This window comes from Heptranchias perlo, chromosome 9 (assembly GCF_035084215.1).
Source record: "Heptranchias perlo isolate sHepPer1 chromosome 9, sHepPer1.hap1, whole genome shotgun sequence".
NCBI classification, from domain to species: domain Eukaryota; kingdom Metazoa; phylum Chordata; class Chondrichthyes; order Hexanchiformes; family Hexanchidae; genus Heptranchias; species Heptranchias perlo.
In genome coordinates, this window is record NC_090333.1 from 41,507,272 (window position 1) to 41,534,731 (window position 27,460).

The window sequence follows — 27,460 nt, forward strand, 5'->3', positions numbered from 1 at the left end:
ATTTGTCCTGCTTTTTGTGGACAGGACATACCTGGGCAATTTTCCACATTGTCGGGTAGATGCCAGTGTTGTAGCTGTTCTGGAACAGTTTGGCTAGAGGCGTGACTAGTTCTGGAGCACAAGTCTTCAGTACTACAGCCGGGATGTTGTCGGGGCCCATAGCCTTAATTGGATCCAGTGCACTCAGCCGTTTCTTGATATCACGTGGAGTGAATCAAATTGGCTGAAGACTGGCTTCTGTGATGGTGGAGATATCGGGAGGAGGCCGAGATGGATCATCCACACGGCACTTCTGGCTGAAGATGGTTGCAAACGCTTTAGCCTTGTATAGCATGAATAAAGTTGTCAGAATAATTGTCGTATGTTGCATGCCTGAAGTACCACAGATGCAGGGCGCACTCATAGTGAATCGTTTCTCTTCGGGCAAACAAAAGGTTGGCATTCTCATGGCTGTAAATACGCTGTATGAAAGTTGCCTACTGTTTTTTTTTGTTGTCGAGCTAACTTAACTTAAGTTTTTCTTTGTAATTAATAATAAAAAATAAGACTGCAATCTTTACAGTGCTTGCCATTTGGTTTCACTAATGTGCCGGTGTACGAGTACAATATGTCTAGTATTTTTGCCTTTTGTACACGATTATTTTTCTTGTGTGCACTTTAGTGCTGCTCTAATGGAAGGAGTAGATTCGGAACATTCTTGAGAAGTCTCCTGAGGACCAGCTTATGATTCTGCTGGCCTCTTACCTTTATGTGTGGAGACCCAGATGATTTTATTAGGAGCTGACTGCCCTATTTTGTATGCGAGAGCGTGCAGGTTTTGAGGTGCTTCTCCTGTCACTCCCATCCTTGCTAACCTATATTGGCTCAAATTTAAAATTCTCACCCTTGTGTTTAAATTCTTCCATGGCCTTGCCCCTCCCTATCTTTAAAACCTCCTCCAACCTTACAACCCTCCCCCCCTCCAAATTTCCCATTCCTCTGACTCTGGCACCTTATGCATCACTCGCCTACTCCCGTGCGCTCCACTATTGCCGACTGTGCCTTCGGCCACCTAGTTCACACTCTCAAGGATTTCCTCTCTAAACTTCTCCATCTCACCACTTCCCATTCCTCCTTCAAGACTCTCCTTAAAGCCCATATCTTTGACCAAGCATTTTGTCACCTATCCTAATCTCTGTCTTTAGCTCAGCATCTACTTTTTGCATGCCTCTGCAAAGTGCCTTGGGACATTTTTCTGTGTTAAAGGTGTTACAATAAATACAAATTGTTGTTGCTGTTGTTGCTGTCTTTCATCAAATGTGCTGGCACCCAACTGTGATATTCCCCTTTAACAACAGAGACAATTTAAGCATATGGTTAAATGCACATCTTCCAAAATTGCTAACCTAGTCATGTTAATGGATGATTTATAATGTGCTGCATTAGTTAAAATTTAATGCTTCACTCTATCATAGGCACATTTGAAGGTTGAAAAATTAAACAGCGTATTTAATGATCCAAAGAGCAAGAATGATGCACAGTCTTACTATTCAATCACAAACTGTAAAGTGACTATACAGTGCAAGCCCTGTGTACATGGGTAATCTGTCCAACATAAGCAGCTGCCCCATAAAGTGCTCGGAGATCAAGGGGAAAACTGGAAGCAGGATTCATGCTAACAAGGCAGAGAGCATATTAAAACTCTACAGGGTTACTTTGTGTTGTGCTTGGTTTCAAAATCATTACAGGGCATCCCAATGGATTCAGGGCCTGCCTGTTTATTGTACCAGTAAGTGCAGCACTTGCTGATTTCAGCCCTCTCCTCGACCACTGTCTCAGGGTGAACCAGACTGTTTGTAACCTTGGCGTTCTATAACCGAGCTGGGCTTCCAACCTCATATCCACTCCATCACAAAGACCGTGCATATCTACCTTCGTAAAATCACCTGTCTCCACATGTGCTGCTAAAGCTCTTATCCACCCCTTTGTCACCTCCAGACATGACTATTCCGATGCTGTCCTGGCCGACCTCCCATCCCCTATGCTCTGTAAACTTCAGCTCATCTGTTGCCCGTATCCTATCCTGCACCAAGTCCCCCTCACCTATCACTTCTATCCCTGCTAAACTACATTGCCTCTCAGTCCTTCAGCACCTACAATTTAAAATTCTCATCCTCGTGTTTAAATCCCTTGATGGCCTCGCCCCTCCCTATCTCTGTAACCTCCTCCAGTCCTACAACGTCTCACCTAGTTTCTGCAACTCTGGCCTCTTGTGTATCCCTCTACTCCCTTCGCCACACCATTGGCATCTGTGCCTTCGGCCAACTAGACCCCATGCCCTAGAATTCCTTTTCTAAATCCTTCCACCTCCCTTTCCCCCTTTAAGATCCTTCTTAAAACCCATCTCTTTGACCAAGCTTTTGGTCATCACTCCTAATATCTCCTTCTTTGGCTTGGCATACATTTATGTCTGTGAAGACATATGCGTCTGTGAAGTGCCTTGGGACATTTTTCTATGTTAAAGGTGCTATATAAATGCTATAAAGTTGTTGTTAAGTGCACTGAGACACCTTCCTGCATGTGAGAAAGATGCATATATGAGACCATTCTCCATAAAAAATCTGATTATGATGCTCCATTACAGAGGTTAGGAGCACATGCTGAGCTTGGACGTTAAATCAGGCCTTTTTTAAAACTGTGGTTGAAGGACTCTCCACAAATATTGTATACTACACTTTGGAGAGAAAAGGGAGGTTGGAGATGGTGCAGTAGTTTACAAGGACGGCGGGGTTAAAGGTGGGTTTTTTGAGGGAGGTGATGAAAGGAAGGGGGACAGTACCTGAGAAGAGGGAACTATTTACAATGTCAGATAGTATGGGGATGTGGCTGTGGCAGCTGACAGATAGTCTCAACCTTAGTGACAGTGCCAGTTGAGCCTCGCACTGAGCTCAGTGACAGTGGAGCCCTGCAAATGATATTTTTTTCACAAAGGGAGCCTGTTAGTGGGAGTGCTGCTTCCCTCAGAACATTAAAAAGTCTAAAATAAGTTTTTTAAAAAATTCCCAGCAACTCCGGTGGAGTGCCTGGCACTTCCAAAGGAAGGGGGACAGTACCTGAGAAGAGGGAACTATTTACAATGTCAGATAGTATGGGGACCAGGAATGGAACTTGGGGGGTCAGTAGTTTAGTGGGAATAGAGTCGAAAGAGCAGGAGGTGGGTCTCATGGACAAGATGGTATTGCACTGGGCTGGAGTTATGCGATCAATATCAGTACAAACTCCAGATGATATGAGGTTACCTGGTAGAGGGTGACTAACACCGGTTTAGTGCATGGGGGAGCCAGATCGCCCACCTGACTTCCAAGTTTTATTGGCGTTTTCAGGTCTTTGCTCAACCGAAAACCTCTTTGCAGCGATGTAGAAATGGTGAAATACTGCAATTATAGCGAGACGGAATTTCTCCATTTATCTCCCACTAGTAATTTTCCATAATAAAGTAAAAAGGACTCTTGCAAGGCTGAAAATGTATGTGAGGTCACAGGAAATGTCAGGTAGGAGAGGCGTGGTGAGCACGGACACGAAACGCAGATCTTTAGGAATGTCAGCTCTTCGCCAGTGTCCAACTCTGCCCCGAGAAGTTTAATGCGGAGTTTTGGAATCCTTTTGCAGTCCACGATGTTTCGCAAAGGTCTTCAGCTTTGTTGTGTTTTAATCGCACTGGTCTCTGTAAATGCCCAGGATGGTAGGTGAACATTTTTTGTTTAAACTACAAACACGAGGATTAACATAACGCGAGTCGGACTAAAACTGAGTTAAACTGTTGGGGTAAAAATACTGCAGGGATAATTTACATAAGAATATAATAAATGGGAGAAATAAGAAATCGTGGCTAAAACATTGAATTTATATCCTAAAGGAATACACAGTAAACACTTTAAACAAGGTCACACAGCTCAGAATAAATATAATCCAAATACCAGTTACGAAATTGTAACAGTAAATGACACAATTTTTCACATTGTCGTATATGTTATTTAATAAAAACGGACCGTAGTCAACAAGTGTATGAACATGAATTGGCCGAGATGGTAAAAGCGGTGCGATGGGTGGGTGCAGTATTCCCAGATTCCAGTTATTCCCCGATCCCTCGCCTGGCCCTTCAGAATCCACTAAGGGACACGGGCCACTCGCTCTGCTCCTTACAACGATTCAAATATAACAAGGTCCAAATACCTATCGGCCACTCTTATTACTATAACATCAGCGCCGTGCAATTAGCTGCTGTGATGTTTACCATTAGCTACTGATTGAAGTATAAGCACACAACGGGCGAGCTGAAGGCGTCAGTCCTCAGTGCTCGCCCAGTGCCCCCACCCCTGGACGGTGCTAAACCTTAAAACTCAGTTCCTTTAGGATCATTGAACAAATCCTCATTTTTTTTTGTGAAGGTGGCCCTCGGCGCCCTGGTTGCTGAAGCTCCGATTCGGTGGGGACGTTTTCTCCAGTTTTTGAGGCGGTGCTATCTGCTTGTGTTCGCCTCATTAATCCCTAGAAAACTCAACCTGGCCCCGCTCTGTATTCCCTGTTTTGCAGCACCTGATTCACTGACTGCTTGAATAAAACAAGTACTGCAAGCGATTCGTTAGCTAGGTGCTGTATCTGTGTGGATTGCATCGTGACTGCTTATTTAGACAAACTGAACTTTGTGCATCAGAGCTAGTGCACTTTTTTTTCCTATTGTTTGCTCTTGTTTTTCTTCAATTCGGCGCTTTGGTGCTCACTTCCCACAGCGGCATTCGTGATGCTGCCATCTGCCCCTTGGAGTTGCAAGCACAGTGCCAACATGGGTATTCCATTGGGCCTAACAAAGCTGGCCTGGATTTGGAGGATGAAGGAGACTTGACTAAAGCTGATAAGCAGCTGGGCACACTTGTATGGAAAGGAGTCAAGCCCTAAACTGGTCCTTGCAGCTTCTTAGTCAGACTGTAAAATGCTAGCAAGAAGCAGAAGTTGAAGTGAGACCTTGTTTTGATGGACTGCATAAATCCATCAAACTCTCCCTCGTCCACTCCTTCGTTGGCCTCCACTCCAGTTATTTGTGGGCCTGCGCCTCATAGTGGCTGAGATACCCATGGTCCTCCACCAGTGTGGTTATTCTGCTGATAATTATGTGCAGCCTTTTCCTTTGAAAAGAGACCGAAGAGCCTCTGACCATTTTGAGGTAACACAAGGAGCACCCCAATGAACAGCCTACATTCCACCTGGTGTGAAAGGATGAGCAGAGAGCACCCAAGTAATTTTAGGAGTCATATCGTGAGTTGATGATAAAACATGCTAAAATTGTGTGAGTGAAAGGAAGTCGTCCCTTTATTAGAAGGTTTAAGAAGTGAGAGCTAGAGCCAGTATTTGCAGGCTGCCTTGCAGATGTGGCGGCATACTATGGACTGAGTGCTTGGTGTATGCATAATATTGCCATACCATTGCTTTTATTGGATATCCTACCTTGGCACTCTTCATTCTGGAGAACTTTTTTTAAAAATTAGTTCCTATGATTGATGCACTGAGGAGACAACGTTCACATGCTTGGCCACCGCTTGCTATATATTGGCTCTATTTGGAGGATTTCCCTCAGCCCCAAACAGCCACTTTCCTCAGGGCCACCTGCTCCAATAAAACTTCCAGACCTTGTTTACTGAAGGGTACAGTTCTGGGAGCTCCTATAGGTAAGCTGTCTATAAAATAAGTGTTCAAAAAATGCTGCCTCTCTTTAAGATTGCTATAGCCCTTTAAAAGCTGTTGCAGCCCTGATTCTGGTTCTCTCTGGTGACTCAATGCTCTCTCTACCTCGGAAGACCACGCAGAGAGCTTATTAAAATTATAAATCAGCCAACCCCATGCAATCTTACAGGATCAGGCTGCCATTCTACTAGCACTTGTATGTCTGGGAACGCAAGCAATTTTTTTTTTAGCCAAATGCAGAATCAGGCCTTAAATGTTCGCATAAAGCCTATGTTAGAAATGCCTTCGAGAAGTTTCTCCCATCGAGGCCTGCTCCTCTCTCTGGAGTTTGTGACTTGAGTTCTGCTGCAAACAAGAAATCATGTGATGCTTTGTGAATGGCCAGTCATGTTGGCAATCATAAAAAATTCAGTTGCTTCAAAAACATGTTAATTTTCTGATTGAACAAACAAATAAAAAAAATTCTCTCAGATACAGTCTTCTGATTGCAAATCAGATCCAGGGGATAAATCAGAATAGCTGTCATCACAGTTCACTGCAACCCTGGTAGAAAGTTATTTATATTAGATAGTGCAAGAATTCCAAGCTCAATCATTGTAGCATTCTGCCTATTAATTATTTCTAGCTTGGAATGTTCTCATAGCTATCTTCTGTTTCCTCCTTTATCCCCAATACTGTGATTCCTAACATTAGCATTACACAGCCGATGTGGAACTTGTCAAAAGCTTTCTAAAAATCCAAGTATGTTACCTGCTCATGGGCTGTCTGGGCCTCAGCTGTGGGTTGTGATGTTTAACACGATTTCATTTGAAGATGGGCAGCTTAGCACAAGAAGTAGGAGAATGGAAAGCATTGGGAGCAGGAGGAATGAGGGATAGTGGAATGGACAAGGTTATTATAAGCATTGTTTCCCAAGTTACTAAACAATGTGCAGTGCAACTAATGAGTAACAATTGCCGGGAATTTCCTTAGAGCTTCTCGTGCTCCGCTGCCATAACGTTGGCAGATGTTCAGCAGGAACTCCGCTTGTGCACATAAACAGAGTTTCCGTCAAGGTTACAGTGGTTGAGTGGGAGAAGCACCGAGGAAATTCGGAGGAAATTCAACCAGATTCAGAAGGATTCAGGTCTCAGATTGGTCGGTAGCAAATGCAGTTCGATGTATTTTAGAGTAAAATAATCCATATACGAACAAAAGAGGAGATGTGCGTTAAAGGGAATAGTCATGCAGCAGGCTGAACTGTTAGAAAATTTAGGGGGTTTTGTGGATCTATGAAACCATCAGCCCAGTACTTGGCTATAGTAAAAAAAAACAAGTGTAGGTTGTAATGGCCAAGGGATAAAGTACAACTCAATAGTGGTTTTATTGTTGCTGTATGAGGTATTGGTCAGACTCTATCTGGACCATTGGGCACAGTTATAGAATGAAAGAAAGAACTTGCATTTATATAGCACGTTTCATGATCTCAGGAGGTTTCAAAGCGCATTATAGCCAATGAAATACTTTTTGAAGTGTAGTCACTGTTGTAATGTAGGAATCGTGGCAGCCAATTTACACAAAGCAAGGTCCACAAACAGCAATAAGATAATCTGTTTTAGTGATGTTGGTTGAGGGGTAAATGTTGGCCAGGACATTGGGAAGAACTCCCCTGCTCTTCTTCGAATAGAACCATGGGATCTTTTACATCCACCTGAGAGGGTAGACAGGGCCTTGGTTTAACGTCTCATCCGAAAGATGGCACCTCTGACAGTGCAGCACTCCCTCAGTACTGCACTGAAGTGTCAGTCTCGATTTTGCACTCAAGTCTCTGGAGTGGGACTTGGACCCACAACCTCAGAGATGAGAGTGCTATCACTGAGCCAAGGCTGACAAAGTTATGGTCAACTAATTATTGGAACATTATTATTATACTTGAGTGAGTCGAGAGACAAGCAACCAGGATGATTTGAGGCATCAGCAATTTAAGTTAAGAGGAAAAAGTTAAGAAAGCTGGCCTTCTGTGGAAATTGTTCACTGTGGCCAAAGTTTCAAACATCAGGCCACACTAGTTAGAAAGTTAGGAGCAAGGAGGGAAGTCGGGCAGAACTTTTTTTACACAAAGGTTTATAACTTATTCCCCAAATAGATTCAAGAGGCAATCTGATGTGTTTCTGGAGAGAAGAGGTTGAGAGGTATAGTAACTAAGTGGGTAGATGGAGTTGAGATTAATGAAAGAATCATGGGTTTCTTGGGTCTGATGGCCTTTTCCTGTTCCTAAAACCTCCTTCATTGATTTTTAGTAGTGAAAAAGCTGAATTTCATGTATTTTGTATTTGTTGTAGAATATCATAGAATCATGGGGTACAATTTTAAAAGGGAAAAACAGGTGGGTTGGGGGCGGGGGGACAGTCAAAATTGCAACCATTTTGGACCCGTCCCCAACCTGCCCACTTCGGTTTCCACCGGGGTGAGACAAGGAGTGGGCAACCAACCCGTTCCCAGGAGGCGGGTTGGTGATTAAAACCTTTCAGGGAGACTTCGGGCCTGCATTTTTCTACACATTCCGATTTCAACCCCGGGGTGGCCGGGATTCCTGGGCCTTCTTTTTCACGCCACGTGAAAGGAGGCGAGAAGACCCAAAACTAAGAGGAGTGCTTCTCCCAGGCCCAACAAGCCTACCTGCAGCGACCCCACCCCCCCACCCCCCCCCAATGATCATGGACCACCGTGATGACCCCTGACCCCCCAATGATCATGGACCCCCACCCCCGATCCCTGACATCCCCCCGATGATTGTGGACCCCTGACCCCCACAAAGATTGCAGACCCCTGATCCCCAACACCCCCAACCAACGATTGCAGACCCCCACGATGAACCCCGATCCCAACACCCCCCCGTGACTGACCCCCGATCCCTCCCCCATGACTGACTCCCCCTGTGACCCCCATGCCAATCCATGCCCATGCCAACCTATGCCCCATGCCAACCCATGCCCATGTTCCTCCTTGGCCACCCATGACCCCCATGCCAACCCCTCCCCCCCCCCACCTATACAAACAAAGACTTAACTGAACACATCATCTCCCTGGCAGGTCTCCCGTCCAACTGAGACCAGCCAAGACGTACTTCTGGATTTCCCGTCCTCAATTTGACCCACCCCCTTCCCGGCTCGGAGTCAAAATCATGCCCATGGAGTCTTACAGCACAGATGGAGTGTCTGTGCTGGTTCTTTGAAACAGCTATCCAATTAAGAATATAAGAAATAGGAGTTGGAGGAGGCCAAACGGCCCCTCGAGCCTGCTCCGCCATTCAATAAGATCATGGCTGATCTTCGACCTCAACTTCATTTTCCCACCCGAATCCCATATCCCTTGATCACTTAGAGTCCAAAAATCTATCGATTTCGGTCTTGAATATACTCAACGACTGAGCATCCACAGCCCTCTTGGATAGAGAATTCCAAAGATTCACCACCCTCTGAGTGAAGAAATTCCTCCTCATTTCAGTCCTAAATCGCCTACCCCTTATCCTGAGACTATGCCCCCTAGTTCTAGACTCTCCAGCCAGAGGAAACAGCCTCTCTGCTTCCACCGTGTCAAGCCCTCTAAGAATTTTATATGTTTCAATGAGATCATCTCTCATTCTTCTAAACTCCAGAGAATATAGGCCCATTCTACTCAATCTCTCCTTATAGGACAACCCTCTCATCCCAGGAATCAATCTAGTGAATCTTCGTTGCACCGCCTCTAAGGCAATTATGTCCTTCCTTAGGTAAGGAGACCAAAACTGTACATAGTACTCCAGGTGTGGTCCCCACCAAAGCTCTGTACAATTGTAGCAAGACTTTCTTACTCTTGTACTCTCACTCCCTTGCAATAAAGGCCAATACACCATTTGCCTCCCTAATTGCTTGCTGAACCTGCATGTTAACTTTCTGTGGTTTGTGGACAAGGACACCCAAATCTCTCTGAACACCAACATTTAATAGCTTCTCACCATTTAAAAAATATTCTGTTTTTATATTCTATTTTTAAAAAGCATTTGGACAGTTACATGGGTAAGATGGGTATAGAGGGATATGGGCCAAGTGCAGGCAATTGGGACTAGCTTAGTGGTATAAACTGGGCGACATGGACATGTTGGGCCGAAGGGCCTGTTTCCATGTTGTAACTTCTATGATTCTATGATTCTATTTTTTTTTCCTACCAAAGTGAATAAACTCACATTTCCCCACATTATACTCTATCTGCCACCTTCTCGCCCACTCACTTAACCTGTCCATATCCCTTTGCAAACTCTTTGTGTCCTCCTCACAGCTTACTTTCCCACCTAACTTTGCATCGTCAGCAATCTTGGATACATTACACTCAGTCCCTTCAGCTAAGTCATTAATATAGATTGTAAATAGCTGAGGCTCAAGCACTGATCCTTGCGGCACTCCACTGGTTACAGCCTGCCAACCTGATAATGACCCATTTATTCCTATTCTCTGTTTTCTGTCTGTTAACCAATCCTCTCTCCATGCTAAGATATTACCCCCAGCCCCATGAGTCCTTATCTTGTGTAACAACCTCTTGTGTGGCACCTTATCGAATGCCTTTTGAAAATCCAAATATACTACATCCAGTGGTTCCCCAGGTAACCCTGCTAGTTACATCCTCAAAAAACTCTAAAGGATTGTCAAACACGATTTCCCTTTCATAAAACCATGTTGACTCAGCCTAATCATATTATGATTTTCTAAGTGTCCTGTTACCACTTCCCTAATAATGGATTCCAGCATTTTCCTGACAACTGATGTCAGGCTAACTGGCCTGTAGTTCCCTGTTTTCTCTCTCCCTCCTTTCTTGAATAGCGGGGTTACATTTGCTACCTTCCAATCCACTGGATCATTCAAGAATCTAGGGAATTCTGGAAGATCAAAACCAATGCATCCACTATCTCTGCAGGCACCTATTTTAGAAGCCTAGGATTTACATCAGGTCCGGGGTTTTGTCAGCTTTTAGTCCCTTTAATTTCTACAGTACTTTTTCTTTACTAATATTAATTACTATAAGTTCCTCACTCATTAGACCCTTGGTTCCCCACTATTTCTGGGATGCTTTTTGTGTCTTCTATGAAGACAGATACAAAATATTTGATAAATGTCTCTGCCATTTCCTTATTCCCCATTATAATTTCTCATGGCTCAGCCTCTAAGGGACCCACATTTACTTTTGCTACTCTCTTCCTTTTTACATTATTGTAGAAGCTCTTATAAACTGTTTTTATATTTCTTGATAATTTACTCTCATTCTATTTTGTCCCTCTTTAAGTTTTTTGTTCATCCTTTGCTGGTTTCTAAAACTCTCCCAATCCTCAGGCTTACTACTCTTCTTGGCAACATTATAAGCCTCTTTTAATCTAATACTATCCTTAACTTCTTTAGTTAGCCACAGATGGATCACTTTTCCCCTGGAGTTTTTATTTCTCAATGGAATGTATGTTTGTTGAGAATTATGAAATATTTCTTTAAATGTTTGCCATTGCTTATCTACTGTCATACCTTTTAATCCAATTTCCCAATCTATCTTAGCCAACTTGCACCTCATACCTTTGTAATTGGCTTAATTAAATTTAAGACTCTTGTTTCAGACTTAAGTACGTCACTCTCGAATTCAGTGTGAAATTCTATCATATTATGATCACTGTTCCCCAGAGGATCCCTTACTATGAGATTACTAATTAACCCTGTCTCATTACACAAGACAAGATCTAAAATAGCCTGTTCCCTGCTTGGTTCCGTGACGTATTGTTCTAGGAAACAGTCTTGAATGCATTCCATTAACTCGTCCTCCAAACTACCTTTGCCAATTTGATTTGCCCAGTCTATATGAGGATTAAAGTCCCCCACGATTATTGCATTACCTTTGTTACAAGTTCCTATTATTTCTTGATTAATACACTGTCCAACAGTATAGTTATTGTTAGGGGGCCTGTAGACTACTTCCATCAGTGTTTTCTCCCCTTTGTTATTTCTTATCTCCACCCATACTGATTCTACTTCCTGATTTTCCGAGTCACGATCCTTCCCAACTACTGTCCTTATGTCATCCTTTATTAATAGGGCTACTCCCCCTCCTTTTCCATTTTGTCTGTCTTTTCAAAACGTCAAGTACCCTGAAATATTTAGTTCCCAACCTTGGTCACCTTGCAATTGTGTCTCTGTGATGGCTGCTAGATCAAACCCATTTATCTCTATTTGTGCCATTAATTCATGTATCTTGTTATGAATGCTTCGTGCATTCAGATAAACCGCCTTTAATTTTAACTTTTTACCATTTTTTCCCTGAATTGACCTTATTCGCAGATGCACTATTATCATTAAACACTCTGTCCCTTCCTGTCACACTCTGCTCATCCTTACCCGAATCGCTACACTGCTGTAATGCCTTGACTTTTCTGTTTAGATTTCTACATTTTTCCTCACCTGAACCCACCCCCACTTTTTTAGTTTAAAGCCCTATCTACTGCCCTAGTTATTCGATCTGCTGGGACACTGGTCCCAGCCCTGTTTGAATGAAGCCCGTCTCAACAGAACAGCTCCCTCTTTCCCCAATACTGATGCCAGTGCCCCATGAATTGAAACCCCTGTCTTCCATATCAATCTTTGAGACACGCATTTAACTCTCTGATCTGTTTGACCTTATATTGTTCATTCCTATGTGGACCACAATAACTGGATCCTCCCCCTCATGCTCCCAGTTCTTTTTAAGCCATGAGGAGATGTCCTTAACCCTGGCACCAGGCAGGCAACACAGTCTTCGGGATTCCCGGCCGCGGCTGCAGAGCACAGTGTCTATCCCCTGACTATACTATCCCCTACCACTACCACATTCCTTTTTACTCCCACCACTTGAATGGCCTTCTGTACCATGGTACCGTGGTCAGTTTGCCCTTCCTCCCTGCAGTCTTTGATCTAATCCATACAGGTAAGCAAGTACCTTGTACCTGTAGGACAAGGTTGAAGGCTGAGGCTCCTCTATCACTGCATCCTGGGTCCTTATACCTGCCTGACTTGCAGTCACATCCTCCTGTCCATGACCACTGACTAACTCTAAACCACTGCCTAACCTAAGGGGTGTGAGTGCCTCCTGGATCAAAGTGTCCAGATAACTCTCTCGTTCCCTGATGCATCACAATATCTGCAGCTCGGACTCCAGCTCAACAACCCTGAACCGAAGTTCCTCGAGCTGCAGACACTTACTGCAGATGTGGTTGCTCTAGATCGCACTGGTCTCCACAAACTCCCACATGCTGCAGTTATGACACACCACCTGCTCTGCCATCTCTATTTAACCTTGTTTTATTTATTTAATTAGTTAAAGTTTTTAAATAATAATAAAAACAGAAAATGCTGGAAAAGCTCAGCAAGTCAGGCAGCATCTGTGGAGAAAGAAACAGAGTTAACGTTTCAGGTCAAAGACCTTTTCACCAGTTCTGATAATACTCACCAATCAATCAACTACCTGCTGTCCTGTGGCGTCACTCCTTGATTATTTTTGTTTTGTCTCTCCGCTCTCCGATATACTTGGCCGCTGGGGGATTCCCACTGTCTCTCCGCTCTCCGATATACTCAGCCGCTGGGGGATTCCCACTGTCTCTCCGCTCTCCGATATACTCAGCCGCTGGAGGATTCCCACTGTCTCTCCGCTCTCCGATATACTCAGCCGCTGGGGGATTCCCACTGTCTCTCCGCTCTCCAATATACTCGGCTGCTGGGGGATTCCCACTGTCTCTCCGCTCTCCGATATACTTGGCCGCTGGGGGATTCCCACTGTCTCTCCACTCTCCGATATACTCGGCCACTGGGGGATTCCTGCGCTTTCCGCTCTCCGATATACTCGGCCACTGGGGGATTCCCACGCTCAGTTGGTCCCACTCTCCTGCTCTTTCCCCATAGCCCTGCGGTTTTCTCCCCTTCAAGTATTTATCCAATTCCCTTTTGAAAGTTACTATTAGATAGTTGAATCTGCTTCCATCACTCTTTCAGGCAATGCATTTCGGATCATAATAACTCGCTGCGTAAAACAATTTCTCCTCATCTCACCTCTGGCTCTTTTGCCGATTACTTTAAATCTGTGTCCTTTTGTTACCGACACTTCTGCTACTGGAAACAGTTTCTCCTTATTTACTTTATCAAAACCCTTCATCATTTTGAACTCCTCTAATAAATGTCCCCTTATCCTTCTCTGCTCGAAGGAACTTCTCTGCTCTAAGGAAAACAATCCTGGCTTCTCTAGTCCCTCCATAGAATCATAGAAAATTTATGGCACAGAAGGAGGCCATTCGGCCCATCGTGTCTGCGCCGGCCAAAAATGAGCCACCCAGCCTAATCCCGCTATCCAGCACTTGGTCCGCAGCCTTGTAGGTCACGGCATTTCAGGTTCACATCCAGGTACTTTTTCGTGTACCTGAAGTCCCTCATCCATGGTACCATTCTAGTAAATCTCTCTAAGACCTTGACATCCTTTCTAAAGTGTTGTGCCCAGAATTGGACACAATACTCCAGCTGAGGACCAACCAGTGATTTATAAAGGTTTAGCAAAACTTCCTTGTTTTTGTGCTCTACGTCTCTATTTATAAAGCCAAGAATCCTGTATGCCTTTTTAATAACCTTGTCAACTTGTCCTGCCACCTTCAAAGATCTCTGTATGTGCACCCACAGGTCTCTCTGTCCCTGCACCACCTTCAGAATTGTACCATTGAGTTTATATTGCCTCTCCTCATTCTTCCTTCCAAAATGCACCACTTCACACTTCTGTGCGCTAAATTTAATCTGTCATGTGTCTGCCCATTTCACTATGTCCTCCTTAAGCCTGCTGCTATCTTCCTCACTGTTTACTACTTTTCCGAGTTTCGTGTCATCTGCAAATTTTGAAATTATGCCCTGTGTACCCAAGTCCAGGTCATTAATATATATCAAAAACAGCAGCGGTCCTAATAACGACTGAACTTCCTTCCAGTCTGAAATACAATATTCAATATAATGATGATAAAAAGATGTACATCTGCTGCTAAAATAATTTGCAATTTACAAATCTGAATCATCTGTGAGATTTTCATATTTACCTTAGATTGAGACAAACCCAAAAGCAGCAAAACTGGACAAACTTTGGAGATCTGGCACACCTCCATAAAGAAGGCATGATCTTTCCCAGTTTCAGTCAAATAAATCTTTGTTATCTCAGTTGAAGTTCCACAATATTTACTTCAGTTTGAGTTAATTGGTGTATCACAGTGCAATATTGTTACTGCTTAATTCCTCCCATGCTTCCTGTTCTTCATTTTTTTGGATTTTCTATACATCATAAAGGAAAAAAAAAACAATTTTATTTCAGAGAATAGAATATTTTGAGGTCTGCTGACATTTATAATCTGTATGAACTTTACTCTTACAGCTTCCTCAATTGAATTCAGAACTCCTCAATTGAATTTCAGCCTTACAGCTTTTGCTGGCCATCCCGGTCTCATGTTGGTTTCTGAATTAACACTTTTTGAGGCAACACATTCTCAGTCAGTGAACTAAAAGTTATTCTGAGTGTACAAGACAAATTTTCTTATCTCAGGCTGAACCAAAGTATTTGATTACAGTAATCCAATGTTGTTTCTTTCCATTGTAAATTTTTATAGTAGCTATGCTACAATATTTAGCAGGAAGTATTCCGAGGGTGGTGCTTAACTTCCTGGAATAACTCTACAACTTGCACAGGTTATTTAGGGAAACTCAGGGGTGACTTAATAGTTGTCTTAAAGATTATGAAGGGGATTGATAAATTGATTCATACAAATTGTTGACACTGGTAAAAGATTCCAAAATTCAGGGACACAATTCAAATAGAACTATTTCACAGAAAGGATAACAGGCATATGGAATATGTTAACCAAGGAACACAGTTGATGAAAGAAGTATAAATGAGTTTGAGATGACTATATATATTTCTGGAGAAAGAGTGGATTGATGGATATGATGAAAATGTGGGAAGGTGATTAAAATCAGCAAAAAAAGGGATGGGCCTGTTGGACCTAATAGTCTATTCCTGTTTTAAAAATTCTTATATGTTCTTATACTGCCCTGTAATCGACTAATAAGAGGTATGTAAGTGTGGCCTGAATTTACTTGCTATCAAATTTTTCCCTGTCTCTCTGGGTGGGACTCTGAGGGGGACTGCCAATCGATGTCTTCCAACAAACAAGCTTAAATTGAAGAACTCAGTAAATGTTGAATCTCAAGTCCGAATCTACAACCCCATCTGCACAATGATGCACTTTATTACACCTATATGGGATATTGAGCACACATTCACAGCAGAGTTCTTTAAATGTTCTCTGAACAGACTGTACAATTGAAATCTTATATTTTTGTACTCTGATACTGAATTCCCACTAGAATCAAAAGGCTATTTTATATATTTTTTGGAATGGAACTAAGGTATGGAACTTGAGGGTGTGGGCATTGTAAAGGAGACAGATTTATGAACATTTACAAAATGCAGCATCACAACAGCAACTAATGAATAAACATATTACAATTTAAGCAGCATTGCATAAAATTTGAGTGTGGCCTCCTTAAAAATTGACATAAATTCTGCATTGAACCATTTTAGATCTGTGAAAGGACTATTTCATTACATTAAATGCAGTTATTTTCTAGTGATGCTACTTCACTTTTTTCAACAGGAGAGTCTAAAGAACAGTCAAGCAGAGGTTTACAACCCTGGCTTACAGGGATCATTGCAGTAGTTGTGTTCCTGTGCCTATGTTTCATTGGATTTATTGTGAATAAAATCTGGTGCAAAGATTCTGGGTAAGTTCCTGAACTATATTATCATTACTGTATGAGCTTCTTACATATTGACAATTTGTTCATAATGTAAATATTTTTGGAATTTGCTCTTTTTAATCTCTTAATTTTCTTCCCTTCCCTGGTCTCCCATGCCATTGAAAAGGGATACATGCAAGGGAGCTGTTCCTGCACCTCCACCAATGCAGCGCTGAGAGGGGCATCAGGATGGTTTGGGATGATAGAACGAAGCCTGCAATTTCTTAATGAGCTCACTTAACAGGATTAATCTGTATGACTAAAACTGATGCTTGACAAATGCTCTTAAATGTCTGCAGACTGGCTCAGTGCACCTCAGTGACAGAGCTAAAGAGATTATAGGAATAAAGCTTTATGCTGTGAAAGAGTGCCTCCAAATTGTTGAAGAACATTGATTAACCATAATGGCATGTCCATTCCCCACCAACTGGTACAATAAGTCACAAATTCAATTTTTAAATGATTTTAAAATATAAAATATGCTTTCAGTTTTGCTACATGTTCATAAATAGAACATTTAGCTGTGTGACCATGAAACACTGAAAATCTTCAGGTGACCCAACAGATTATTTCTGACTTTGGCATCATACATTATGTGTTCTGGTCATTCTGAAGTATTTTCCAAATCCTATGATCATCTGTTTATGGTGTACAATATATTATCCATTTATTATTTGTGACACATTGCAGAATTTTGAATTTGTTTGCACCCAACTAATAGGACAGTTGATTCCCACACAAAATAATGTAAACATAATAATTCCTCGGTATTAATCAGCTAAAAGAAAATTTACCAAAATGCATGTAGAGCTATAAACTTATTAGATGCTGATTAACAGTAGATAAGATTGCATTTTTCAGTGTTATACTTCTAAACCTTTAATGGATGTGCCCTGTCAAAACTTTCCATTATGTTTAAGCTGCAAAGCAAATGAAACTAATACTAGGTGACCCAAACCTTGAACTTTTTATTACGTTCTAAGGGAGCTCAGGAATGTGATATTGATATTACACCAGGGACCATTCTGCAGACAGCAAAGCCAGATGATCAAAGAGACCATGTTGATAACACAGAAGCTGAATTTCATTATCAAAAATGTAATTTAATAATTTTGCTTCAATCTTTCATATTTTGCTCAGAGAGAGTAATCATCCAGAGTCACCAGCAACAGAAGTTGAATATGCTAATATTAATGGAACACAGCTCACTGAAACCCTGACTTTAAAAGATATTGTGAGGTGAGCCAATGGTTAATATTTTTCCAGATGCTCTGAATGTTGGCAGTGTGGTGCTTAGAATATTTTACTTAGTCTGCAGCACAGAAGTCAGGGATAAGAAATGTCATTTACAAAGGAATGTCAATACAAGAATTGATAACCGAATAGTTTATGGTTGACTGTCTCTAGAAAACATATATGGAATGAGCTTCAAAAAGCATTGCAAGTTGTGGTGCATTTACCTTATAGCACGGCCACTGGTGGAAACACTCTGAGGTAAATTCCTCCTCTAGAAACACTGGAACCCACCTGAAAAGGTGACATATATAAAATCCCATCAGTAGCATACTGTTAAATATCATAACCAACAGTCAGTTTCACTTTTTTTAAATGGAACTGACCGGACCTTGAATTGGTTGGGTACTTTTATTATATCTAAACTCTAAAGCAAGCCTTTGCACTTGACATCATTACTTGAACCAAACCTGAAAATATCAAGATGAATGTTAGCAACCTAGATATTGAGCTATATTTTCCCCTATTCACAATTTTTTTTGTGAAAAAAATACACTCACCACCTTTAGGCACTGACTCAATTGGGGTACTATGTTCTTAGAACTAAATCCCAGACACAGAGCTGGAATGTAAACAGACATCAAAAACAGTGGTATGAGCAAGCGGCTGTGGGCATACTGCCAAATCACAGCCCTTTGTTGTGGGAGAAGGCAGAGCTATGTGGATGTGTACTTAAACATTTGCATACAACTCTGTTCTTGACCTTTGGCAGCCAGTAAAATTTCAATGAGTAGAAAAGAATTGATGGGGGTTTCTCAGTTCTTTTGAAATTTAAAGGTGGTACACTGGTTCCCTGTGTTTTTGAACTAATCCAGCTGCACCCTGCCTGTAGTTATCCTGGAACGGATGCACGGTGCTGGTAGTATGAGATCAGGTGGTATTGCTGTCGGTGCCAAATTTGTGTATTACAGCAGCACTGTACTGTATGTTGGCACTGGTGCAATCCCAAAGATCATGTTGCTTTACACAGAATGTGGAGAATAACTAAGATGTGGAGATGCCGGTGATGGACTGGGGTTAACAATTGTAAACAATTTTACAACACCAAGTTATAGTCCAACGATTTTATTTTTAATCCCACAAGCTTTCGGGGGCTTTCCCCTTCCTCAGGCGGTGTGGAGATGACAATTTCGAATCCTTCGCATTTTAAGATCACATAACAAAGCCTGGTGATTACTGCCCGTTGCCAAGGCAATCACAGTGAGCAGACAGAAAGGTGTCATCTAAAAGGCCACTGAATATACAACCCCCCCCCAAAAAAAAGAGAGAGAGAGACAGAACGAAGACAGTCAATGACCCGTTATATTAAAAACAGATAACATTTGTTCGCTGGTGGGGTTACATGTAGTGTGACATGAACCCAAATGCGTCTATGCCAGATTCATCAGCCGCACTCGGAAGACAGTCCAGAATGTCACCCGAGCACAACGCAACGCCATCAAAGCTCTCAAGACCAACCGCAACATCGTCATCAAACCAGCGGACAAAGGAGGAGCCATCGTCATACAGAACAGAACGGACTATTGCAAAGAAGCATACCGACAACTGGACAACCAGGAACACTACAGACGGTTACCCGCAGACCCGACCAAAGAACACACCCATCAGCTCAACAAACTGATCAAGACCTTCGATCCAGACCTTCAAAACATCCTACGCACTCTCATCCCACGTACTCCCCGCGTGGGAGACTTCTACTGCCTCCCAAAGATACACAAAGCCAACACACCCGGACGTCCTATCGTATCAGGCAATGGAACCCTGTGTGAGAACCTCTCTGGATACATCGAGGGCATCCTGAAACCCATCGTGCAGGGAACCCCCAGCTTCTGTCGCGACACTACAGACTTTCTACAAAAACTCAGTACCCACGGACCTGTTGAACCAGGAACACTTCTCACCACGATGGATGTCTCGGCACTATACACCAGTATCCCCCACGATGACGGCATCGCTGCGACAGCATCAATACTCAACACCAACAACAGCCAATCTCCAGACGCCATCCTACAACTCATCCGCTTCATCCTGGATCACAATGTCTTCACCTTCAATAACCAGTTCTTTACCCAAACACACGGAACAGCCAAGGGGACCAAATTCGCACCCCAATACGCCAACATTTTCATGCACAAGTTCGAGCAGGACTTCTTCACTGCACAGGACCTCCAACCAACACTATACACCAGATACATCGACGACATTTTCTTTCTATGGACCCACGGCGAAGAATCACTAAAGAGACTACACGATAACATCAACAAGTTCCATCCCACCATCAAGCTCACCGTGGACTACTCCTCAGAATCAGTTTCTTTCTTGGACACACGAATCTCTATCAAAGACGGGCACCTCAGCACCTCACTCTACCGCAAGCCCACGGACAATCTCACAATGCTCCACTTTTCCAGCTTCCACCCTAACCACGTCAAAGAGGCCATCCCCTATGGACAGGCCCTGCGAATACACAGGGTCTGCTCAGACGAGGAGGAACGCGATGGACACCTACAGACGCTGAAAGACGCCCTAGTAAGAACGGGATATGATGCTCGACTCATCGATCGACAGTCCCGACAGGCCACAGCAAAAAATCGCGTAGACCTCCTCAGAAGACTAACACGGGACGCAACCAACAGAGTACCCTTCGTCGTCCAGTACTTCCCCGGAGCGGAGAAACTACGCCATGTTCTCCGCAGCCTTCAACATGTCATCAATGATGACGAACACCTCGCTATGGCCATCCCCACACCTCCACTACTCGCCTTTAAACAGCCACCCAACCTCAAACAAACCATCGTTCGCAGCAAATTACCCAGCCTTCAGGAGAACAGCGTCCACGATACCACACAACCCTGCCACGGTAACCTCTGCAAGACATGACAGATCATCGACACAGATACCACCATCACACGAGAGGACACCACCCACCAGGTGCATGGTTCATACTCCTGTGACTCGGCCAACGTTGTCTACCTCATACGTTGCAGGAAAGGATGCCCCAGAGCATGGTACATTGGCGAGACCATGCAGACGCTGCGACAACGGATGAACGGACACCGCGCAACAATCGCCAAACAGGAGGGTTCTCTCCCTGTCGGGGAACACTTCCGCAGTCATGGACATTCAGCCACCGACCTTCGGGTAAACATACTCCAAGGCGGCCTTCGAGACACACGACAACGCGAAATCGTCGAGCAGAAATTAATAGCCAAGTTCCGCACCCATGAGGACGGCCTCAACCGGGATCTTGGGTTCATGTCACACTACATGTAACCCCACCAGCGAACAAATGTTATCTGTTTTTAATATAACGGGTCATTGACTGTCTTCGTTCTGTCTCTCTCTCTTTTTTTGGGGGGGTTGTATATTCAGTGGCCTTTTAGATGACACCTTTCTGTCTGCTCACTGTGATTGCCTTGGCAACGGGCAGTAATCACCAGGCTTTGTTATGTGATCTTAAAATGCGAAGGATTCGAAATTGTCATCTCCACACCGCCTGAGGAAGGGGAAAGCCCCCGAAAGCTTGTGGGATTAAAAATAAAATTGTTGGACTATAACTTGGTGTTGTAAAATTGTTTACAAGAGAATAACTAAGGCATAAGAGAATTTCATGAATTAGAAAGATAAGCAGAGGTTTGAAATATTTTCAGGAGCATTTTGCTATGTTCCCTGTATTTCCAAATGGCTTCAAAGATGTTTAATTTACATTGTGCACTTTATTCAGAGGAGTATCATAAATCACTGGAAAATTGGGCAGGCCTGCGGGTTCCCAGCGGGTGGTCCTCCGGGAGCGTGGAAAACGCGGACGGCTAATCGTGTGCGTCCCCCACGCGATCGCGGGATAATTGAACTGATTAAGCCCTGCTTCCGGGTTCTGCGCTCCCCAGCTGCGTGCCGGCCGGCTGCGCATGCGCAGTACCGTCGACGCAATGTAGGAGCTCCAGTTAAAGGGGCAGTCTCCCAAAGCCCCTCCTGCTGCAAGCAAGAGGTTTGAGAGAATGGCTCAGCAAAGGGGAAAGGCTGCGCCCCGTTTTTCAGACCTGGCACTGCAGCTGATGCTGGAGGGCGTGAGGAGGAGGAGGGAAACACTCTTCCCAGAAGATGGACGCAAGTTCCCTGCCGCCGCAACCAGGAAGGCATGGGCAGAGGTGGCGGCGGAGGTGAGCAGCAGGGGCAACACCCCAAGGACTTGGGAGCAGTGCCGCAAGCGCTTCAATGACCTGACTAGGTCTGGCAAGGTGAGTACACCAACGTACCCTCCCACATCCCGTCCCCACCATCACGCCAAACAGATCACAACCCCCTCCTGCACAGCCACCACTGCGCTCCATCAGCGATCCTCACAGCCACTCATTCACCATCCTCGCCGTGCACGCAAGTACCCACCGTCCCTGACCCCACCCGAACACTACCACACACCCCAATCCCCATGCAATGGGATGTGCACGTGGCCCACGCTTCCTCCCATCCGTTCCGCGCCACGCTCAACCCAACCACACCGATGCTCGATGCGTCTCACGATGCAATACGCACCCACTCACACATCTGTGTTTTGCCTTCACAGGAGAAGAGAAGCAAGAACAATAGGGAAAGGGCACGCACCGGAGGTGGGCCGCCGCAAGTGGTGGAGCTCACCGACGCAGAGGTGGAGGCGCTCGACCTCGCCCGCACGCGACATTGCCTGTCGGTGGCCGATGGCGAGTGTGTCGCTGCTGAAACGGCCGGTAAGGGAAAGCTGACACTCAACACCCATGATCGCGAGTTACCGTCTCATCACCTGCCATCAGGCGCACTGTCAAGTTGGTCCACATGCCTCAAAGTGCCCTCTGTTCTCTTGCAGGTCCGTCTTTGGGTGAAGCGAGCGTGGAGGGCGATTCCTCAGAGGACATGGCGGTCTCTGAGGGTGCATCGTCACATCAGAGCCAACCATCCACCAGCGCAGAGACACGCACCTCGGTGGGTCCCCCTCGCCAACTAGTTGGGGTAGCACTTGGTGAGTCACCGCGCACGAGTGAGCATGAGCAGACCCTGGTGGCAGGGGCAGCCACGGAGGGTCCGCGACGGAGGGAGCACTCATCTCCAGGCTCTGCTCAGCCGGACCCAGATGCTGAACCCAGGGGGCCACCAGTGAAAAGGAGAGTCGTCGAGGGGCACCAGCTAATTGCTGAGGTACTGGCAGAGGTGCCGCGCGCATTGTCCACAATAGCGCAGGCGATGGAGGAGTCCAACTCCTGCATGTGGGCATTGGTGGCGCAGGCACAGGAGGGTACCGGCAACACAGTGTCGCAGGTAGGTGCGGGACTGTCTGCGGTGGAGGACAGGCTGGCCTCCCTCGAGCGTCACGCACAGCTCCAGATCGAGTCCATGCAGGCCCTGACAACGTCTGTACGGATTTAGGGTGAGCAACATTCCGACGCCATCAACAGGCTGAGGGATACACTAGGGGTGGCCTTGCAAGGCCTCACACATGCCATCCAAACTGCCGTCCAGCAGGGTGGAAGGGGTGATGTGGGCCGAGGCCAAGAGAGGGATGATGGTGACCGGGGACATGGAAGCGGGGACGCCTCTCAAGGCGCCCCCACATCCCACCCGTCGCCCACCTCTCAACCAGTACCCGCAATGGTGCCTCCTCTCCAGGTGGCCGAGTCTGCCCCTGCCCCGGTGCAGGAGGAGCAGTCTGTGGAGGTGCCGTCACGGGCACCGAAACCCAGGGGCCGTCCGCCAAAAGCATCTACCCGGTCAAGGCAAGAAGACGAGCAACCTGCCACTACCTCTGCTGGAGCCACAGGGGTAGCACCACGTAGGGGTTCCCGGAAAAGAATTGCAAAGGCCTTATAATCACAAAGGAATACACCAGGGTGTTTATTAATTTGTACTTTTTTTCTTATATAATGTCACATTCGAGATATTAAATACTCTATTCTCACCACTCCTGCCACCTCTCGTCCATTCTTCCGCGGCTTGTGCAATAGGTGCGTTCCGTGGAGGCCATCATGACGGCGAACACCTGCTGCCACCCATTGGGCACACTGCTGTGGGTGCAGGATTACTGGCAGCACTCTTCAGTGGAGGGGGCTGGTATGGCCGCTCACATGTGCAGGTGAGGAGATGCGAGCGCCTCGCAGTCTCTGACTCTAGGAGAACCGTTGACGTATGAGTGCCTCCCTGGCCCGGCGACCATCCCGGTGAGTCGCGGGTTGGCGCATGGGTTGTCCAACATCCTCTGGCGCGTCCTCCTCCTCCTCCGCCTCCTCCTCCTCCTCCTCCTCCTCCTCCTCGCCCTCGCCTTCCTCAATGTGGGTGGCGGGTGTGGATGGGGCCTCCTCCAGCGGCACCCCCCTCTGTTGGGCCATGTTGTGCAGGGCGCAGCAGACAACTATGATTCGTCCCACTCTGAATGGTGTGTATTGGAGCGCTCCCCCAGAACGATCAAGGCACCTGAAGCGCATCTTGAGAAGCCCTATGGTCTGCTCAATTGTAGACCTGGTAGCAGTGTGGCTGTCATTGTACCGACGCTCCGGCTCGGTGATGGGGTTCCTCAGAGGTGTCATGAGCCACGTGTGTAGGGGATACCCCTTGTCGCCGAGGAGCCAGCCGTTGCCGGCGTTGGGTGCGTGGAAGAGGGGCGGGACGGCGGACTCCCTGAGGACGAAGGCATCGTGGCAGCTGCCGGGGTATCTGGCGCACACGTGTAGGAATCTCTGGCGGTGGTCACAGATGAGCTGGGCGTTCATGGAGTGATACCCCTTCCTGTTGATGAACAGCCCTGGCTCATGCGGAGGTGCCCGTATTGCGATGTGGGTGCAGTCGATTACACCCTGCACCCGTGGGAAGCCGGCCATGGCATGGAATCCAACCGCCCTCTTCATCTGGCTGCGCTCGTCCATGGCGAAGTTGATGTAGTGGGAGGCCCTGCGGAACAACCCATCGGTGACCTGCCTTATGCACTTGTGTGCAGAGGACTGACAGACCCCGGTGATGTCCCTGGTGGCACCCTGGAAGGAACCGGATGCGAAGAAGTTGAGGGCAGTGGTGACTTTGACGGCGACAGGTAGGAAGATGCTGCTTGGTCCATCAGGGAGCAGCTCGTCGTTAAGGAGGCTGCAGATGTCGGCGACTACCTGGCGATTGACTCTGAGCCTCCGTATGCACTGCTCCTCGGAGAGGTCCATGAAGCTGAGCCTCGCTCTGTACACCCTGTGCGGAGGGTGGTGCCTCCTGCGACGCATCTCTCTCTGCGGTTGCCCTCCCTCCTGCTGTGCAGGTGGGTGTGCCGCAGCACCGTGTTGGGGGGCCCCACGTCTCCGAGGCGGACGGCGTGGACTGCGAGGCTGCTGGGGCTGGTCATCCTGTTCGTCCTCCGACGATGTCAACGCACCACCCATCTGGCACGTGTTGGTCTGAGGGGTTGTGCAGGGTAGGTGGGTGGGTCCTCGGACAGGGGCTGCGGTTTCGTGTCGGTCTGTCCTCTGGCTTGGCGGGGGGTGCTGGAGGGCAGGGGTTGCCCTATGTGACGCGGTGGCCTCCTGCGTGGGTGAGGGCTCGCCCCCGTGGAGCGCACCTTGGCACCTGCCACAGGCTGCTGGCTGCAACACGCCTGGTTGGAAAGGTACTGTTTCCCCCAGTGTGTGAAACTCACTGCCTTGAACCTAAAATCCCACACTTCCTCTTTTGACAGCTGCTTCAGCTCATTAACTGACCACAACGAGCAAGTTAAGTACTCTCAAGTGGAACCCCGCTGGCTTTAATTGCCTGCGGGATTCCCACCAGCGGGGCTTGCGCGCGCAGCCCCGCACGTCAGCGCGGTACCTGGAAGTGGCCGGGATTTCGTCGCGATCCGGTCACGTGACTGGATATCGGGATTTTCGGGCCCACCCCGCTGGGAACCCGCCGGAAACGCGATCGCAAAATCGAGCCCAATGTTACTGCCCAGGAGAAAACCAAAGCCAATGTTATTTAAGCAACAAAGAATGAGGCAACGTGTGCTGTATGTTTTGACACAAGGTTGATACCAGGTCTGTAAATCCCACAATAAGTATGTAACTTTTGAATTCATTATTTCATCCCAGGTATGTATATGTAATCATGTTTAAAATGTAGCTTCTGCCACTTTCAGTGCTCCTTCTGATATATTCAGATGCAGAATTAAACCATCTACTCAGTGTCATATGGTAGTTCTTAAACAACTGGAACCCTTCTTTTGGCCTACTGGTGAATTTCATTTTCTGTTTTCCTCTGTTCAGTTCTCTCTCCTCCCCTAAGTGCTGACTTATACTGTGGTACCATGTCATCTGTGTGAGCTTAGATATTGTGTTTTAACAGGCAATTCAAACATTGTGGTCAGCATCGGCAAGTCTGATCTTGTCCTCAACATGTACATACATGTGTACATTTCAGCAGGAGCCACTGAATAGCAATCAAAAATTGGAAACTTGGCTGATTATAGCACCTCAATTACTTTAATGTAATTTTTTTTCATAATTATAATTTTCTTTACTGAACCTTCATACGATTATTACTTCATTTCCCATCATCATTTGACACGTGGCATAAAGTGAGATTATTTTATCCAGTATAAAATGGATAAAATAATAGCATGGTGATTTTAAGAATAATTTTCTTTGATCAAAATCTCATACTATTGTTTAACCTTTCTTATTACAACAGATCCAGTGAACATCCCAATGCCTACGAAAATATATATGACATCACGAACGATGAACCTCCAAAAATAACTATAACTGCAATGTAGTATCGTTAAGAAGATGATGTTTTTCAGAAGATGTATTGGGTTATTTCCATATGATCTATTGGATATACAGCACATTCTTGTTTATTTTTGAATATACAAACAGTATGGGGCATATTGTGGAGAAACTCTAGTGGCCTGGAGCTTTTGGTACAATCTCAACCACATTTTTCAATGAGTCTGAGTGTTTTATATGTATGAACTTTTGTCTTTTGATTTTTTTGAATTTTTGATGCAAGCATTTAAGTATATTTTTCTCTCCCTGGGCTGAGGGGTATACAGGTGACCTGCTCCCAAGCCCCACTGTCCGCCACTGTGTAACTAGTTGCTCGGAGATATGTGAGAGCAGTTTAGGATTGTTCAGCCTCTGATTTTTCTTTTCTGTCAACAACCTCCTGAGCTACGTTAACGTCCTCCCCCAAACACGGTTGAGATCAAGAACTGAACTCTGGGAGGAGCCATGGGTTCGAGCTTGACAACCTGCTGCTCCAAGGAGGCAATGTGCTCCTAAATATCCACCAGTACTGCTCTGAAACCAGCCACTAGGAGGTGCACAGAGACAGCTCAAAGTGACACTTCACATTTTCCTCTTTGTGGGGAGGTAAAAACCTGCTTCTGATTCCTTCATGATACATTGTGCTTAGAAATTAAGATTCACAAGAATATTCATAAGAATAATGTTGTTCAACTTTTGTAACCTGTACTATGTAAGTAATTTGCCCGTCTGTTTTGCTATGAAAAAATATTTGATAGTGAGCTTCACAGTGATTTCAAAATGAGTTAGAAGCACATTTGGAAAAATAATTCATTATATGAAATGATTATGATAAATTAAACTTTATTTTGTACAACATAAAAA

At 45.4% G+C, this 27,460-nt stretch overlaps 1 protein-coding gene across 2 annotated transcripts; it reads left to right on the plus strand.

Moving 5' to 3' along the window:
• Nucleotides 1-3,367: 3,367 nt before the first annotated feature.
• Nucleotides 3,368-27,460, plus strand: pdzk1ip1 (PDZK1 interacting protein 1). Of its 2 annotated transcripts, none has more exons than XM_067990262.1 (4): nt 3,368-3,721; nt 16,418-16,544; nt 17,700-17,798; nt 26,520-27,460. In XM_067990262.1, exons 1-4 carry the CDS (start codon nt 3,622-3,624, stop codon nt 26,602-26,604), a joined length of 411 nt encoding a protein of 136 aa, XP_067846363.1. In that variant the 5' UTR covers nt 3,368-3,621; the 3' UTR covers nt 26,605-27,460. The 2 variants fall into 2 exon arrangements, with proteins under 2 accessions (XP_067846363.1, XP_067846362.1); XM_067990261.1 differs by lacking the exon at nt 3,368-3,721 and adding an exon at nt 5,394-5,702.